Source organism: Camelus ferus, chromosome 12, assembly GCF_009834535.1.
Source record: "Camelus ferus isolate YT-003-E chromosome 12, BCGSAC_Cfer_1.0, whole genome shotgun sequence".
Lineage (NCBI taxonomy): Eukaryota > Metazoa > Chordata > Mammalia > Artiodactyla > Camelidae > Camelus > Camelus ferus.
This window is the reverse complement of record NC_045707.1, coordinates 45,046,058-45,064,774: the sequence shown is the minus strand read 5'-3', so window position 1 is coordinate 45,064,774 and position 18,717 is coordinate 45,046,058. Positions and strand designations below refer to the sequence as shown.

At 30.7% G+C, this 18,717-nt stretch overlaps 1 protein-coding gene across 1 annotated transcript in view; it reads right to left on the bottom strand.

Moving 5' to 3' along the window:
- CDK17 (cyclin dependent kinase 17) overlaps window positions 1–18,717 on the bottom strand; it is an 87,010-nt gene that overhangs the window by 9,526 nt on the left and 58,767 nt on the right. Inside the window, exons 5-11 of the mRNA XM_032493589.1 lie at window positions 17,148–17,273; window positions 8,885–8,941; window positions 7,703–7,817; window positions 6,949–7,043; window positions 6,658–6,720; window positions 4,395–4,518; window positions 3–123 (exon numbers count right to left, since the gene is read on the bottom strand). Of these exons, the coding sequence (XP_032349480.1) occupies window positions 3–123; window positions 4,395–4,518; window positions 6,658–6,720; window positions 6,949–7,043; window positions 7,703–7,817; window positions 8,885–8,941; window positions 17,148–17,273 (701 nt within the window). The remainder of the gene's footprint in view (window positions 1–2; window positions 124–4,394; window positions 4,519–6,657; window positions 6,721–6,948; window positions 7,044–7,702; window positions 7,818–8,884; window positions 8,942–17,147; window positions 17,274–18,717) is intronic.

The window sequence follows — 18,717 nt, the reverse complement described above, 5'->3', positions numbered from 1 at the left end:
ACCACATGTCAATCTGTGTTGAGTACTCCGAGGAACCGAGAAGCACATCAGGTGGCCGGTACCACAGTGTGACAACTTCATTTGAGTAGGTCTTTGTGGGAACTGACTTGGCTCTGGCTAGTCCTTCATTGGGGAAAGAAAATCATTAAGAAATAGCTAGAATGGATTTCCCAGTCCACATTCTCACCATGACTCCTATCACAAGGATGCTTGAGATGGCTACTCTATACCTTCTTGAAGCTTAACAAAATTAGTTCTATGATTTTTTTTTTTTTTTAGTGTGCATGGTCTTGGGTCAGCAAATCCTTATGTAATTAAACTAAATAACAATTCCATAATCAGAGGCTATGCTTGCTATTATGAGTAAATGCACCTGGTATGGCATCTAGGTTAATCTTAAGATATTCTTCCTTCGGTCCATGAATTATGATGCCAAATTACTTCCTACCTGAACTTAAATTAATGCAAAATAGGCCAGTGACATTAAGATAACAATTTTACTTCTTATAACTATAGGCTTTTGTCACTTCTTAACCTGATTCCAAATTTAATTTGCTATACCAATTCTTATCAAAAAACATGAAGTTACACTACTGTATCTAAATTAGATTAACAACGAAGACTTACTGTATAGTATACGGAACTATATTCAATATCTTGTAATAATCTATAATGGAAAAGAAACTGAAAAATAATATTTATATATGAGTGTAACTGAATCACTTTGCTGTATACCTGAAACTAACACAATATTGTAAATCAACTATACTTCAATAAAAAAATAGAATACCAAAAAAAAAAACCCCAAAAAACCATGAAGTTACTGGTCCATGATCCTATTAAGTTTCACTGACAATTCCCTTGCAGAAGTCTATTCCCTGGAATAAATTACATTGTTGTATACTTTCTTTTTAAGTTTTAAGTTATATGGTTAACTTTAAAGTAAGACAAACCTCACTGCCTTTGGATATTAATTGTTTTAAATGATATAAAACATATCATTCCTTTGTCAATTTAATATGAAATTCAGTGATTATCTAGAAATAAAGGCAAGAGGTCACAACTTTATCTCTTGAGCCACTGGCAAAAGAGAATTCTTTTTACCACCACTACACCTCCAAATTTTGATCACCAGAAGTAGTAACTTTAAAAAATATTTGAAGAAATATAAATTTATTATAACATATAGTTTATTCCAAACAACAAAAAATAATTCATTTTTTAGGCTGTGGTTTCTATTGTGTGTGACAATTATGCTGACTAAAATATTAAACAAGAAAAATGTCATAAATGGATGATTCGATACTTTGTTAAACTGGATAAAGTCACCCAAATGAAAGCAGAAATTTAAATAATTAGGCAACACTCACACTATTTTTCTTTAGCGTATGGGCTAAAGAGTTGAACTGAAGCAATGTTGACACTTTTATTTAATTACAGGTTTTACTCTACCATCCCAACTTGGTAAAATAAATTCAACAAATTTTGGTAATAAGCCAATGGGGATAGCTTTCTGATTTCTCTTCCTCTTATTAATATTGGATTAAAAAAGAACAAGGCTGCAAATTTTCTTATCCTATAAACTATACATGAAACATCAAAGCAAATGCAATTAATAGTTTCCTCAGTATCTTATACTCCTGCTCCTGAAAGAATTCTAAACGAGGGTGCTTGTTCAAATAGGCTCCTGGTTCACAATCAGAACTGCAGTACTGGCATGAAATGAAATAAATAATCATCTCTTCCAAACAAAATTAATTAAATGTGATATGGTATTATTATACAAGCCATTTTCTATTATTAATGAAAACATCTATTTATAGTAATAACTTCTTAGACCAGAATTTTATTGATCACAGAAACAGGAGTAGAATTTTCATAGAAATCGAGAACAATTTATAGTAAAATACTCAGTTACATGACTCTCCCTTACTTGCGTCTGACGTATACTTACTATGCAACCAGTAAAAAAAACCAAATAACTAAAAGCAATTCAAAGTTGATCGTATTAGCTCATGGAATAATAAGAACTTCCTGTTGGCCTGTGGGAAGATGAAATTTGCTTGGTTTGCTTTGTAGAGGTAAAGAAACAAAATTTAAAGCACTCATAGTATTATTCCCTGCCAAAAGTAAAATTTTGATGGCCCCTGCCATTCATTTTGCAATTCTAATAGCCAAGCAGGGTTTTTCTATTACTGTCATTCATTTTGGGATTGAGGAATAAGCAGCAATAAATACAGGTTGGCCAAAAAAAGAGAAGGGAGAGTGATGGGGGGACAATGAATAATAATTACTAGGAAAATAACATAAATTATGCCCTAGACACTCTATGTAAGTATATGCAAATAACTTGCAATTTATTATCTAAACTCATGTGGCCTACCCATTTCCTTTTAAATGGCAACCTACCTTTCAAACAAGTGGAAAAGTGTTAAATGAAAAAAAGTATAGGAATTTCCATAATAAATTAAGAACACTAATTTTTAAATGTTACTATGAGTAATACTTGAAGCACGAATATTTTTCAAATTCAATGAAATACTCCAAAAGTAAAACTACTATAATCACTTAAAAAAAAGGATAAATACTAACTATTAAAAACTGCACGGGCTTTTAAAAACTAACTTCTATTAGAGTACTCAAACTCTCAGAATGTGAAATATTAAAAAAAAAAAGCTACTATACAAAGTTCTCTCAATATAAAAAAATTTACTTCCTAGAAGCAAAAAACATGGAATTCTAGTTTCCCTAGTATTCTCTTAAAATTGGATTTAGCTAAAAAGAGACAAACAGCTACTAATTAAATTATTAAGCGTATAAATAAAAACAAAGTCATGGTGGCAGGTAAGTTAAAGGAACCCCTTTCAGTAGTGGCATTTAAACTCTTTACTCTCAAGACCTCTTTTACAGTCTTAAATATTACTGAAGACCCAAAGAGCTTTTATTTATACAGATTATATTTACTGATACCTGCCATGTAAGAAAAACTGAGAATAATTTAAAACTTTTTCATTAAACACTACTTATGTTAACATGAACATTTTTATGAAAAATATTTTTTCCAAAATAAAATTAAAATTAGCGCAAATTGTCTTGTTTTATATATTTGTAGTCTATTTTAATAGAAGACAGTTGGATTCTCATATCTGCTTTTGCATTCAATCTGCTATGATGTTTGCTTTAAGTTATATATAAAGAAAGTCAGCTTTCACACAGCTGTGAGGTTGGAAAGAAGAGCCTTTAAACAGCTTCTGATAATTATACATATTCTTCTTTGATACTACATCAGAATTAGAAAATAGCTTCTTAAAGATTATGTGGTGACTGAAATTATATCAATGAACCTCTTGTTCAATGTTACATTAAAGTTCACTGGTCTATCTTGCACTTAAAATGGATCTTTCACTTATGCATAATTCTGTAATAGCTGCATTAGTCATCTGGAAGATACTGGTTCCCTGGGTTATTCAAATATTACAAATATTTACATTTTTTAGCATATCAAAAAATCATACTTGTTAATATTACCACTGATCTCATCAGAAAAGCCCTCAGGTATTAAGAAGCTATCAAACTCAAAAATGGCAGATCGAAATTTCCAAAATCTAATTTTTGCTTGAAAACTCAAATTTTACTATTGTCAAGAAATACTTTAACAGTTGCTTTTCTTGAAATGACAGACTAGGCTCACTTCATTCATTTTCAAGAAAACATTTGTATAACCACAGTTTGTCTATTGGTCACTTTTTTTCCAAGTAAAAGTGATATTCCTTTAAAAAAAAAAAAGGGCTAGTTCAGTTTGCACTCATAATTGTGCAAGCACTTTTCCTTGAAATAACTATAGTATTTCTGTGTGCAGCAAATATGTTTTGTATATATTTCACCACATAAAATACTGAAAAGACATACTCAAAGATGAAGATTTAATAACATTTAACAAATTTTACTGCTTCATCAAATACCTTTTTAAGTGTTTTTCCTACATATGTATAGTGGTGAAGAATACAATGACTACTAAGTACGGGGAGGTGCCACTGCCCTGATTTATATACTAAGGGCACCAGTAGCTTTTTATCCCTTATTACTTTTGGATCATCAGTACAAATATTAACATAGTGAAAAGGGCAAGTAACTTTTAGAATAATTTTGATAATATATCTTGAGACCCCCTGAAAGGTCTCAGGACTCTTAGGGGTCTATCAGCCACACCTGAGAACTGGTATCTTTTAAGCCTTCACTAACAAAACTCACCCACCAAAATTTTCAAATATTTCATTCCACGGGCTACAGAGAAAACTCTCAGACCCACATAAAAGCAATCATGCAGCATCAATGGTTGTTCTTTTAAACTTAACCACCTGGAACTATTTATAAAAATCTCATATGTTCCATACCAAAATCTGCTAGCTTTAATTCTCCTTTTTCATTTATGAGGAGGTTCTGTGGTTTTAAGTCTCGGTGCAACACCTTTCTTCTGTGGCAATAAGCCAAACCACGGAGAATTTGGTATAAAAACAGCTATAGAAACAAAAAATAGAAATTAGTCTTACAGAAAATAAGATATACTTTGGTATAAGCATAAGTTATGGTAAACAGAAAACCAACTGGCCTGGAATAGTTTAAAACAAAAAAGGAACCATATCCTTCTCCTTATGTAGTTTTCTGAATTTTACAATTTATTATTCTATTTGAAGCATCTACCTATTTTTTAGTCAGACAGTACCTATGAAAATAAATACTGAAAACAAAGTGAAATGAAACTCTTTGTCTTAGTATTAATAGTTCAATTGTTATAGAAAATGATTTAAAGTACACATAATCCTCATAAACTTACAGGCCTACTAAGGCTTAAAGTTTGAAACAACAGCCTTTTACCATTCCCCACTCCATTCCTCACCACCCCCAAAATCTGGGACAGTGTCTTTAAGGCACTGGAATTGGTGGTTTTATGAAAATCCAGAAGAGTCCAAAAGAATGGCGCTGCATAGCTCTGGCAAATTATGTGCTATAAAAATAACCTAAAATAACCTAAATCAGCTTCTATCACCCACCTCTTGGGTATTTTACTTTCAGCACCTCCTACTCAGCCTTCAAAATCTGCCATGATTCAGAACAGGGAATTAGCACTGTACAGCTCTGAATGACTCTGAAAAAAGCAATTCCTATAAGGCTAATGGTAGACTTTTTGTTGTGAAATTTGAAAGAAAAAGGAACATGAAATACAGAAGGTCTTTGATTCTTTCTAGTTAACAAAAAAGAGCCTCAAAGTCCAGAGGATTCAAGAGAGTACCCTTGGTTTACATGAAGGTGAAAAATAGCAGAACTTCAAGAATAAGCCAAGGCAGCAGGCGAACAATGGGCCTGGAGAAATTCTAATTAGCAGAGTTTCTACCCTCTACTTATTTATGTTTTTTTGAAAACTAAAATTACTACTTCCAAATAGTCTCATTACTTTTTATGTTTGGAAAAATATAAGTGCTATTTAAACAGATAAAGAATAAAATACTTTACAACTTAAGCCAGCCATGTAGACCTGGTTTTACAAGATATAAACTTCTCAAATCTTTGTCAAATTATGATAATTAAGGACAATTATCTTTCCACATTATTGCTAACATGAGAGCAGGAAAAACAACATAAAAGACAAACAGATAAATGCAAGTAAGATTCACAACATCTTGCAAAACAAAATGTAAAATGATGAAAACAATTTTCACAGAACATATACGGAAAGAGACGTCAATATTTTGAGCAGTCTTTTTAGTAAAAGAAACTGGCTGTCTTCTGTACCAAACTTAACTATTTTTAAAAATGTGTTAAGTTTAAAGTTACTATCTACAGAATCGGAACTATCTCAAACACACAGCTGGGACAGCCTATTTCCAGAATAGTTTCTCACAAACTGTTGACTAAGTTTGGATAAATAAATTTTTGCTAAGTGTGACATATACCAGGTCAAAGAAACCTACTGTAAGAATGCAACTGTTAACAAATGTTTTTACTTAATTTTACTTTTATTTTACTTTGGGTTTCATCTGGCACTGATTACTATACCAAACTTACCAGGCATTACTTACATCTTAGATATCTTTAAGAAAACATACAATTATCTTACTTTTCCCTCCTGACAGTATAGACTGGTATCTCCAGCCTAGTATTCATAATACCTATGCATGTTCTTGGCCTTACTCATTAGATTAGTATCTTGAAAAGTTGTTTTATAATTAAATGCCATCCTAAATATGTTAAGGTAGTTTGTCATTTAAAGGAGGCCCTTTGCAGAAGGCAATGATCACTTTTATTTTAAACATGTAGATTTTGATATAATAGCAATCATTTTAAGCAAAATATACGTGTAAACGTATTCTGTATCTAAGAGAATCAGTGTTATAATGTGAAAGGAAACGTCAAAAGTACTCTTTAAGACATTTAAAATGTAGTTCTACAAAAAGGTCTGATCCTAAGAAAACAATACAGTGTAGTAAACAAAAGTTCTAAGTAAACATATTCAGAGGATGACAACCTATTTAAAATGCCAAACAGAAAATTCTGAAGCAGAATATATGAAACTGACATATATCATGTATTGTAGTTCATGTATGCTTAAGTGCTTGTCTCTGCTTTAAACGAAATTTAAAATGACACGCTAAAACATACCTTCACATTGTGCATACTCATGATGTTTCCGCAGTCATCCATGTACTGTTTTAGGTCTTTATCCTAAAGAAATACAGCACTTTACTACGTGATACATAGAGAAGGCGTGGCTAATTTACATAATACTATTCAATTTTTAAAAATAACTTGTTTTTTGAGGAAAGATAATGAGCCACATATAATTTAATTAAATGTTAATAACTAAACAATAATGTCCCTGAGGCTGTTGAAAAATCCAATTTGCTATGATTTATTATGGCAAAATTATATACTGAATTTTTAAATGCTTACCAGATACTCAAAGACCAGAGTCAAAGATTTATCTGTGTGAACAATGTCATGTAAGGTTACTATATTTGCATGTTTTAGATCCTTTAATAGTGAAACTGCAAAACAGAAAAAAAAAAAAAAAAAAAGCCAATTATTTAGTCTGTGGTAGCCAGTCTTTAAAAAAATCTTAAGTTTAACATGAATGATTAAGTTTAAGAGTCTCTTAAATTTAAAACAACCCACCAAAGGCATTTGTAGAAGCAATTTTAAGAGACTCAAATGTTTTTCTTTTCTTTTATGGTTCTGGGTTTGATATTTTTAATTCTTAAAATTATCCCCAATATTACATTAACACTCTCCATATCCTCTGTTTCCTCTCAAATGTTACCTTATTGAGACTTGTAAGATTAATTTAGATATAGAGCCCAAGTACCTTTCTCTCCTCTATATTGCTAATCAGATGCCTCAAACCGTTTTCTGGGTAATTTATCTTTTAAAAAAAATTGTATCATTATACAAACATATTTACATCTGTATATATTACTTATGGTTAGCTTTTTCCCCATGCACCAAAATATAACATTTCCCAATGTTAAATATTTGTCTATGACAATGATTTTTAATAAATTCATAGAATTTCATTATAAGCTATACAATAATATACTTAACCAATTAATTCCTTTCTATTAAATATTTCAGCTTTAGATACTAGCTCTCCCCCTCAGTCCCCTTCCCCAGGCTTGGTTTTATTGTATTCTTTTTCCACAAATCATACCTTCTCTTATAGCTGTACATGGTGCACCTTCTTCATGTTCCAACCGGATCTCTTTTAATGCCACCAAATTCTCTGTCAATTTACTTCTTCCTTTATAAACTGTTGCATATGTACCCTATAAAATACATTTTTGAAAGACACATCAAAAATACCATGAAAGTCTGTCTATATCATCTATACAAAAAAAAAAGAGCACTAATTAAGTTTATAAGCATATGTTAAATTCCACCTTGCAAGGAAAACTCCACCATGATAATAAGTCTTAGTTTTCCTATAGCTAAGAGGACTTTCAGTTCTATATGCACAGCTTCACTAATCTTACAACCCTATAGAGTGCCTTAAAAGTATAAAAACATGAGAGAGGATATTTAATTTATTTTTTGTACTTTGTATGAGAATAATAACTGAATCAATAGCCTTAGAATCAGGGGAACTTTACCTGTAATGATACATGGAGACTGAGGAAATTAATTAAGCATATTAACTGAACATTGAAAATGTAATTAACATATTATTAAAATTTACCTATTTTCAGACTTCTCAGAATCTTTGTATATATAGCTCTCCTCTAAAAAACAAATATATTTTACAGATTTCTTCTATCATTGCCAGGATAGCCCTCGAGCTCCCTTAAGATTCCTCTACTAATTAATTCTATTCTATTCTTAGCCCTTTCTCATTCTGAGAGGTATATACCATTTCAAATTAGTCAGTAGTATCAGCAAGTTCAAGAAAAACAAGGTCTCATTAGCCAAGAATTTCCTTAACCTTCAGTGAGATGTCTTTATCTTGAAAGACAGTATTTTGATTTTTCTCAAGTTTGAACACATGCAATTTCCCACATAACAGCACAGATAGCAGACTACCAAGAAGCTAACTAACGAGTAACAAATAGATGTCTATTTTGTTACCAAGAAAGCACAATATTCTGTGCTTCAATAAAAGGTTACACGGCTATAAACAATATTCATTTCTTCTCACACTGCTGGCATAATTTCAAGAATTGAAGGGTTTTTCCTTCTAATATTCTGTTGCCTTTTCAGAACAAGATACAATCTTTCAGAAAGCAGTGCTTACTTTTTTTTTCTCCCCAGGTTGGAAAAACTTTTGGACTAACAGAGGACTTTAGATGACAAGAAAAAAAAAAAGTATCTTACATTTTTAAGATAAGTATTAACTTACCTCTCCAAGCTTTTCCAATTTGATGTAGGTTTCCATTTTTCCAAACCCAATTTCTGACTGAAAGCAAACAATTATAAATTTAATATTCTTAAAATTTCAATTCATCTCCTCCTCAATTTCTGAAACTCTCCTGCTTTAAAGAGTGTCTTGGAATAGAAAAATCTGATTATAATTAAACTGTTGAACATCTGCCAAATTTAAAAATAAAACTTTATAACTGGAACATTTAAAGGTTCAAAACCATTAAAGTACACAATTAACATTGTCAACTCGTCTTTTCTACAGATTAACATTCCGCTATGAAAAAATTTTTTTCTATTTTAAGGCCCTGAGATTTTAAGAAACCACAGGCACTTTAAGATACTAAAGACTTTAACAAAAGATAACTACATGATTTTCTTTTCAACAAAAACTGCAAAATAAATAATTCTTCTACATATTTTCCTTCACCAATCCTTGTGCTTCCTAGGAAGGCCTGCAAACAACAAAATACTATTAATTTCAGGTTTTCCAACCAAAATATAATAATACAGACAACTGCAATTCACTCTAGAAATGGCTAACACAGAAGAAGCAAGTAAGTCTAAATGAGCCCTCACCATCCCCTAAAACAGGCTTTAAAAATGAGTTCTCTGAACCATTGCTTTTAAGCCTTGAGCTTTTTTTGCCTATTTTGTATGGAGTAAACAAAGAAGGTAGATGGAATACATTCAAATATGTAATAGAAACTCAGTATTAAAAAAAAAAAAACTAAAACTAAACAAAAAACCCTAACACTGAAGATTTAGGAAAAAAGAAAAAACATATAGTGATAAAAAGTTAGGGACTGAAAGAGCAGAAATAAGAAAAAAAAAACTAAATGGAAGAGAGTAATAATTTTTCTTAAATTGATTTCTCATATGAACTCCTTTGTAGATAGTGGAAAAGGCAATAATCTAAAAATCAACTTCTCACTTAGAGAGCTATACTAATGCCCATAAATATCCAGGGAAAGGAAATAAAGTTCTTATATATATAACCTCAACTCTTAAAGAGTCTATAAATAATGCTGGATCATTAAATACTATGTTACAGTCAATTTCTGGTGGTTCAAATATACAATTTTTTTCTGGTGTTGAATAAAAAAAAAGATACCTGACAATTTGACTTATCACTCACCACTTTCAACAACAGGATAAACTGCCCAAAGTTAATGGCCAAAAACAGCACAGGACTGTCAAAGGAACTGCTTTTATCTTTCTGTTACAAGGATATATATCACTTTAAAAGCCATGAGGAAAATGGCATATGCAACAGTACTTGATTCAATTTTGGTAAAAACTGTGGTCACAGGTAGTATTATTGAATGACCGAAAAACTGCTTCTTTTTGCGCTCTTTAGGACTTTTTTCTGTATATGGTATTTTCAAAAAAATTTAATTAAAAAAGTGAGATTTTGTACCATATGATACTTATATGTGGAATCTTAAAAAAAAAAAATACACAAATGAACTTACTTACAAAACAGAAACAGACTCACAATAGAAAACAAACTTATGGTTACCGGGGGGACAGGGGGTGGGAAGGGATAAACTGAGAGTTCGAGATTTGGAGACACTACTATATATAAAATAAACAACAAATTTCTACTGTACAGCACACTGAACTATATTCAATATCTTGTAGAACCTCTAATGAAAAAGAATATGAAAAGGAATATATGTATGTATTCATATGATTGAAAGATTATGCTGTACAACAGAAATTGATGCAACACTGTAAATGGACTATACTTCAATTAATTAAAAAATTAATTTTAAAAAAAGGTTAGATTTTGGAACCATCATGCACCATCCACTCATGTACTGTCTTGTATATGGCTCACAGGTATTAAGTCCTTGCTTTCTATTATAAATTATTATGCAGAATAATAAAATACTACAATAGACAGTATTTTCCAAATACAAATGGACTTTTACATTTAAATTTTAATATGGAAAATGTGGCAAAAAGCCCACTGTCTGGTACATGAGCACCTAATTCTGAATAATCTTTTAGTTCTGTATGTTTTTTTTTATAGTCCATCTTTTTTTTTATGATCTTAAATAACTCTTTAAGAAAGGGCTAATTGCCATGGTCACACAAACTATAATAGAATGTTTATTTTCTTATACCTATCTCTAGAATTCAGGTGCTTAATTAAGTTCACAAATAGGGAATTATTTTGCCATGAATTTGAAGATTTGTGTCACATTTTTTAAAGAAGGGGAAAAAACCTATATTGATAATGGAAACTAGTATAAACAACAAAAAAGTCATTATCTGTAACAATGAGAAGCACAAAGAAAAATACGACTGCAAGCTAGGAAATTTTTCTTATCAGGAATTGGGAAATTTTCTTATTCATTCTTTTATCTTAAGTGAATAAATATTAGCATGCCCTTAAAACATCAAATACACTTTGGTCCAATGATGGCTATGACAAAAATGTTGAAGTTTGCTTTGAAGAGTATAAAAATAAACTACAAATTCAAGACTGTGAAGATAAAAATGTAGAGATTACTATATTATATAAAGTATATAAGGAATAAACTGTAAGAGGTGCATCAAAAATTTACGTTACCAACAGTCTCTCTTTAGAGAATGAAATTTAGTGAGATCATTAAAATATGTTTAAAGTCTGCTTTTTAAAGAAGGTAAATACTGGAATTTTCTGCCAGAACCCAATTCAAAGAGTAAAGTGTACCCCACCTCACCACATTTTAATGATTTCCAGCATTAAGGATTTAATCATTACATCCAAATATTACTTACTGAATCTTTAAATGGAATTTCTAGAAAATTTTGCTTGCATTTTTATCTGCTGAACATGACAAGATTAACAATAGATATAATGACTAGCTTGTTGACATGCTCTCCTACAGAAATTATTCAGAGGACAGAGAACAAAGCTCATTTATTCAACATTTACCAAGCACAATTAGGTACTGGGGATACAGTAAAGAAGACAGATATGATTCCTGCTTTCATGAGTTCCCAACCTAGACTGAGTTCCTCTTAGATTACTTTAGAATATTTTTAAAGTTTCATAAAAATAACTAAAATTAAAAAAATAGCTAAAGGAATGGAACAATAAGCTTTATATCATAATACAACATAAAAATCTTAATTTTGCTTTCCACACAAATAAAGACAATTTGTTTTCTGATACTTCATTGCTCTAGGAGAATATTTGGCTTTTTGAAAAAGCAGGCAAATTCCTGCTTAAATAGCTCTTGTACATTAATAAGCACATGCAAATTAAAAAACAAAAACAAATGGTAATTTATAATAGCCTTCCTATAGTTCCGTGTAACTTCTAAGTAGTATCAAGCATTATTGGGTATTTCTTGATTACTTTGGCTCTAGCAATATAATCACTGTATCAAAGTTATAAAGATATATTAACATGCTGGCAATGTAGTTCTAATTGAGCTTCAAAACAAATGAAATATGTGCAGAAGTTCTACAGATGCCATTCTAAAAGTGAATGTGTATATAAGAAACACTGGGAGTAAAGGAAGATTTTTCAAACACCCATTTCCCTACTCGTGAGAATTACTGACTTACTGTTACTGATAGAAATGTGTTCTGTCTTAGATATGTGGGAGGAGAAAAGAGACTGAGAACCTCTATTCTACTCGGTCATTCTGTCTTACAAAAACTTGCTGTTAGCATTATCATAATACTACCTTAACCTTGTCCAAAATATGCCAAAGGTAAATTATGTTGTAGGTGAACTCTAATCTCACTTCATAATTTATTATCAAATTATTACACCACATTATTTATTATTTCTGAGAGACATCAGGGTTTGACACCCTATTTTCTCCCTGCTTTTAGAAATAAGGACTACATATGATCTATATTGGTAAAGTTATGAATGAGGAATCCAAAACTCATTGTTTAGGAAGAAGCAGATTCTTAAAATGCATATAATCTATAATTTCAACAAAATAAAACAAATTTTCATATATAGACTTAGTCTACTAAAGTTGCACTTAACACTCCTACAAACCCCCCACGGGGCATGCCGTCATTCTAAGTGTTGACAGTGCTCTTATCAATCTTGACTATCCACATATGGGCTGTCCCATAGTGTAATGTTTAACGAAATATGTTAAGAGTTAGAATATTTTATTTCTTATCAACCATGAATGAATATTAAACAATACTTCACCAACCCAATAACCAGTATCTATAACATGAGATAGGATGACTAACTGTAATGTGGTGTCCTGGATGGCTTTCCTGGGTAGGGGAGAATATTAGTGAAAAACTAGGGAAATCTTAATAAAGTATGGAGTTTAATTAACAGTAATTTATCAATACTGGTTTTTTTTAGTTGTGATGAATGTACTAAAGTAATGTAAAATGTTAGTAACAGGGGTAACTGGGTATGTGGTATATGGGAACTCTCTATATGATCTTTTAAAATGTTCCTGCAAATCTGAAACTTTAAAATTAAAAGTAAGTAAGTCAAAAGTTAATAGGAAATATTCAGCAAGAGAGGGAGACTAACTACGAGTGAATAGGTGTAACAAATATTCTAAACATCCTGAGGAAATGGGACTGGAAGGACAATTCCTCAATATTAAAAAAAAAAAAAAAAAGGAAAGAGTAGATTGAGTATAGCTGTAGGGAAATTTGCACAGTTGTTATTCAGACAACGAGAGGGTTTCTGGTTAGTGACTTCTCTCTTGTCTATCATGTAGTGGGACAAATCACATGCTTAGCATGAGAAAGGAAGAATTATCCAGAGAAATACAAGTAGGCAAGTGATACTGAGGATCCAACTGAGGTTGATGATCACGAACTTCTTGAAGAACCAATCAGCCCTACTGCATGTCTTTCCCCACCAAAGATCAATTCTGTGACTTCTCACTTCTTACTCAAAGGATCTGTTATTTTACTACTATATTTACTATACATTGCTATTGAAAATATGCAAAGTTTTATCCTTTTAGAAAGTCAGAATTTTATATTTTGTCTTGAAAAAAATTTTTTTAGATAAAGAATATATTATCCATGGAAACATGAGCACTAACAAATGTGAAGAATATTTTCCTTTTCCCATCTTTTTCATTCCATAATCCTTTATTATTCCCTAATCCTTCCTCTTCACGTATAAACCTAAGGATCTGAAGAATAATTTTTAATACACTTTAAAAGAAACCATGCTTTAGTAAGACAGATAAATAATAAAAAATAATAAAAAGGATTCATCAATAGCATGATTAATCTGAAACCTATAAGCCATTTCAGATCAAAAAACAAGGGAAGTGGATAGGAACACTAACACAATAAAAACTCCAGTCACTTGGTATTCATTAGAGGGCACTGTTTTCCTTAATTTCATGTACATTGAAAAAGAGAGGTCTTAGATGATAGTTTGGTGATTAAATCATACCTTTAGTCCTAATCTGAACACTTTCAAAATTTATCCTAAGTACCATTCTTTAACAAAAATCGGTAACCAAAGAAAACTTTCAACCACGTAATTAAATAACAAAGTTATGTGTATAAAAATGTCTTCAGCAGTGATGCAAAACTGCTGATTATAAACCTATACCAAAGTCAAGTTGGCATTATACTTTAACCTATATATGTTGGTGAATGTCAAATAATGTGCTCATATTATATATAGCATTAAGTAATTTTATTCTTTAAAATATGTAACCAAAACAGAAGTTGTTAATGGATAAAAACATTCCACAACACAATATGTAAAAAGAAGATAATAACAAGTTGTTACTGTTAGCAACCCAGGACTCCTCAACAACTGCTCCTTCTTCAGACACAAAGTTTAAGTGGGTTCCAGGTCCTGCCTATTTTATCTCTACACAGTCCCTAGGACCTAGGTTCTATTTTCCATTTCCACATGGCTGCTACATCATTCCTAATTGTGAATAAATTCCTAATTCAGTTCCCTGTCTCTAGTCTTTCTCTCCTTCTATTTCATCGTTTACACTTTTCCTGAAGCTATGGTTATGAAAAAAGTATGTGACCATGTCAGCTCTTGTTTAAAAAAATACATTTGAGTCCTTTAAAAAAAAAAAAAAAGGGATGAAGTCCAGACTCCTTGGCCTGACATCTAAGGCTGTTTACAGTCTAGCTCTATCCTATCCTTTCAAGCCCCATTCTTTAACATTATTCTTTATTTACCTTTCATATCAGTTATTATTTCCCCCAACATAATCACATTCATACCTCCAGGTTTTTAGTATATGAAGTTTCCTCTGTTTAGAACACACTTCTACTAACTGTCAATCTGACCAATTCCTACCCATTTTTCTAGAGCCAGCTCAAACATTATCACCTCTTTAAGCCTGTGATGTGCAAAGATACTTAACTTGCTGCCTCTTTTGTTGTCCCACAGTACTTTATATATACTTCTACTATAGAATTAAAGTCATCCAAAACAGATTCCACATACACAATTACTTGAATTTATGTCCAAGGTGACAATGCAACAAGGAAAGCTGTCTTTTCAATAAGCAGTGCTGGATCAACTGCTACATATATCTGCAAGACATATAACTGACAAAGGTCCTTCATGTGAAATGTATAAAGAATTCCTAACAAATCAGTAAGAAGGCAGAAAGTCCAATAGAAAAGAGATTAAAAAAAAAAAAGCATAAATACAAAACAGAAAGACTCACAGACATAGAATACAAACTTGTGGTTGCCAAGGGGAGTGGGGGGTGGGAAGAGATAGACTGGGATTTCAAAATTGGAGAATAGATAAACAAGATTATACTGTATAGCACAGGGAAATATATACAAGATCTTATGGTAGCTCACAGAGAAAAAAATGTGACAATGAATATATATATTTTCATGTATAACTGAAAAATTGTGCTCTACACTGGAATTTGACACAAAATTGTAAAATGATTATAAATCAATAAAAAATGTTAAAAAAAAAAAAGAAAAGAGACAACAGACTTGAGGAGTTAATTCAGAAAAGAGGGTATCTAAATATATCTAAATGGCCATTAAACCTTAAAAAGGTGTTCAACCTAAGCTATCTGGAAAATGAAAAATAAAACCACAATGAGATAGCACTATATGCTCACCAGAAAAGTTAGAAAATTTTTAAAAAGGAGAAAAAAATATCAAAACTGGCATGGAGAGTGACCAAAATTATCATATACTGGTGATGGGAGTGTAAAATGCTATAATCACTTCAGAAACTGTTTTGACAATGTCTAGGAAAGCTGAAAGTATACAATCTGATCCAACAATTCTACTCCTAGGTATGTGGCCAAGAGAAATGCTTACATATGTTAACCAAAACACGTACATAGGAATGGTGACAGAAGCATTATCTGGTAATAGATAAAACTAAAAACAACCCAAATGTAAATGTCTATCAACAGAAGATTGGATTAAGTATATTATACTCACACAATGGAATATCATGCAATAAAATAACAAGTGAACTATATACATGCATTAAGCTAGATGAAACACAAGTATAACACTGAGCAAAGGAAGTCAGTCACAGAATACATACTGAATACTTCTATACACAGTAAGATACATACTATATAATATATATATACTTGTATAAATATACATCTATATTTATATAAAATATATTTTAATAATTTGCATACTCATAATTAAAAGTTCAAAAGTTCAAGAAAACAGAAAAAATAAAAGTATTTTTAAAATAAATAAGATTATATATGTAAATGATAAAAAAGCCTCTCCTGATATTAAAATATACTATAAACATAATATAAACGAAACAGTAAGAAACATAAGTAAAACTACTCTTTGGCATTAGAAGGCAGGGATAATGGCTAAAGTTGAAGAAGTGAGGGTAGAAAGTGAACAGAGAATTGGCAGAAGGGATTTTGTGGGATTTTGAAATTTTCTTTTATTTATCTGGATACTGTTTACACGTTATGTTAACTTCGCAAAAATTCATGGATCTATACAATTATGGCTTATGTACTTTTCTGTATATCTAAGTATATATTAATACATATCTATATATCTAATACATATATATCTAGCACTATATCTATAAAATTTATCAAAAAATAAAGTACAGCTTAAATTCTATTCCAATATGCATCTTTAGACCCTTAAGAAGGGAAAATGATAAAAATTCAGAAAGCAATGTAATAAACTTAAGCTATTTAACAATTAAAAAAATCAATATAAAACATTTACACCAAGAAAGTCAAACAAGCAGATCTGATGGTATAGATACAGGAGACTTAAAAACTTACTAAGGAAGCTCTACGAGACCTTCGGCTCATTGGTTGATCAAATGGTGGGCTATTTATCTGCAACTTTTCAAGATATCCATCAGGTATCCTGATATCTGCAGGTAGTGATAACCGCTTATTTAAATCCTTTAAAAAAGCAGAAAAAAAGGTATTTGTAGGTAACAGAAAAGAGAAGGGCATTTGACTTAGAAATTCATGGGTTTTAATATATTATTTCTTAGTGATAAGTAACTAAAGTTTTATTGTGGTTGCAAAGTTATTTAAATTGATTATATATAATAATACTGAATGCAAATATATTTACAGTAAGCAAAAGTATAAAATATAGTTTTAAAGAAATGGTATCCTGCAACCCAGTTATTTCTGAGTCCTCTGGTTGAAAAATTCAACAGGGAATTTATTTTGACATTATTACACCATATAGTAGGAATAGGGAAAGGCTCCCGTAAGATGTGATTGGTGTAAATAACTAACCAAGTGGATATTGTATGATTTCGTATGCAACACAGTAAGACAACTGAAATACTTTATTATTGCCAAGACAATGGAAAGAAGTAAATAAAAGGCATTTCCATTTCAATTAATTATAGAACGTGAACTGGGAGAAACATATAAAGAGATCTTGCATATATTGTAACACTAAGAAACATAAATCCTATCAAAGTAAATCCCTACTATTCATAACAGTAACTAAACCATGAAACAAAATTGAGATGTATAGGAACTGTATAGTTATTGAAAGACATATAACTTTAGTACAGAAACCATGTTCTCAAATAAAAAGATAATGGTTCTCCCACATTAATTTTATATTTTACATAACCCTAAACAAATCAAAATATGATAATTTTGGGAACAAATGTTCAAAATTTGTCTGGAAGAATAAATACAAAGTATTCTAAAATAAGTAAGAATATATATGTGTATGCGGGGATGTTAAGAAATAAGTCTTTTTCGATATTAAGTTATATCATAAAAAGAATATAGTCAAGAGTGTCACCTTTGGGGAAAAAAATAATACCCTAATCATCATTAACTCAATAGCACTGAAAAAAGTAATGATGTTTTTATTTCAAAAATGTTCAATTTTTTTGAGAAAATTATTTTAATCTACAGTTTATACCGAACTAATAGCATTCACAATCAACTTCTGTCCCTAAGGTTATAAATAACATTGACAAAGATAAGGAAATGAGCTCTTTGTTTTTTTAACATGGAGAAATAACTTATATGTGCTAGAGATTAAAAGGTATAATAAACCATAAATGAAATGATATCCATATTTATTAACATAAAGCAACAAAAAAGCTAATGCTCATTTTATGTATAACTTTTGAAATCTGAAATAAAATATTTATAAAACATGAAGCATCCAAAGTTCAAAAACATAATTAAAATCATGTTCTAAAGAAGACTTTGCTAATGTATCATGCTGGCTTTCTAGAATTTTTGAAAATTCACATTTCCCTTACAGAGACCCTACATAATGTTTTGCAGAATGTTAAATGTAACTAATGTATACTAGGCTTGGGATAGTAGATAATAAGAAAAATAAATTCACAGACTAGTT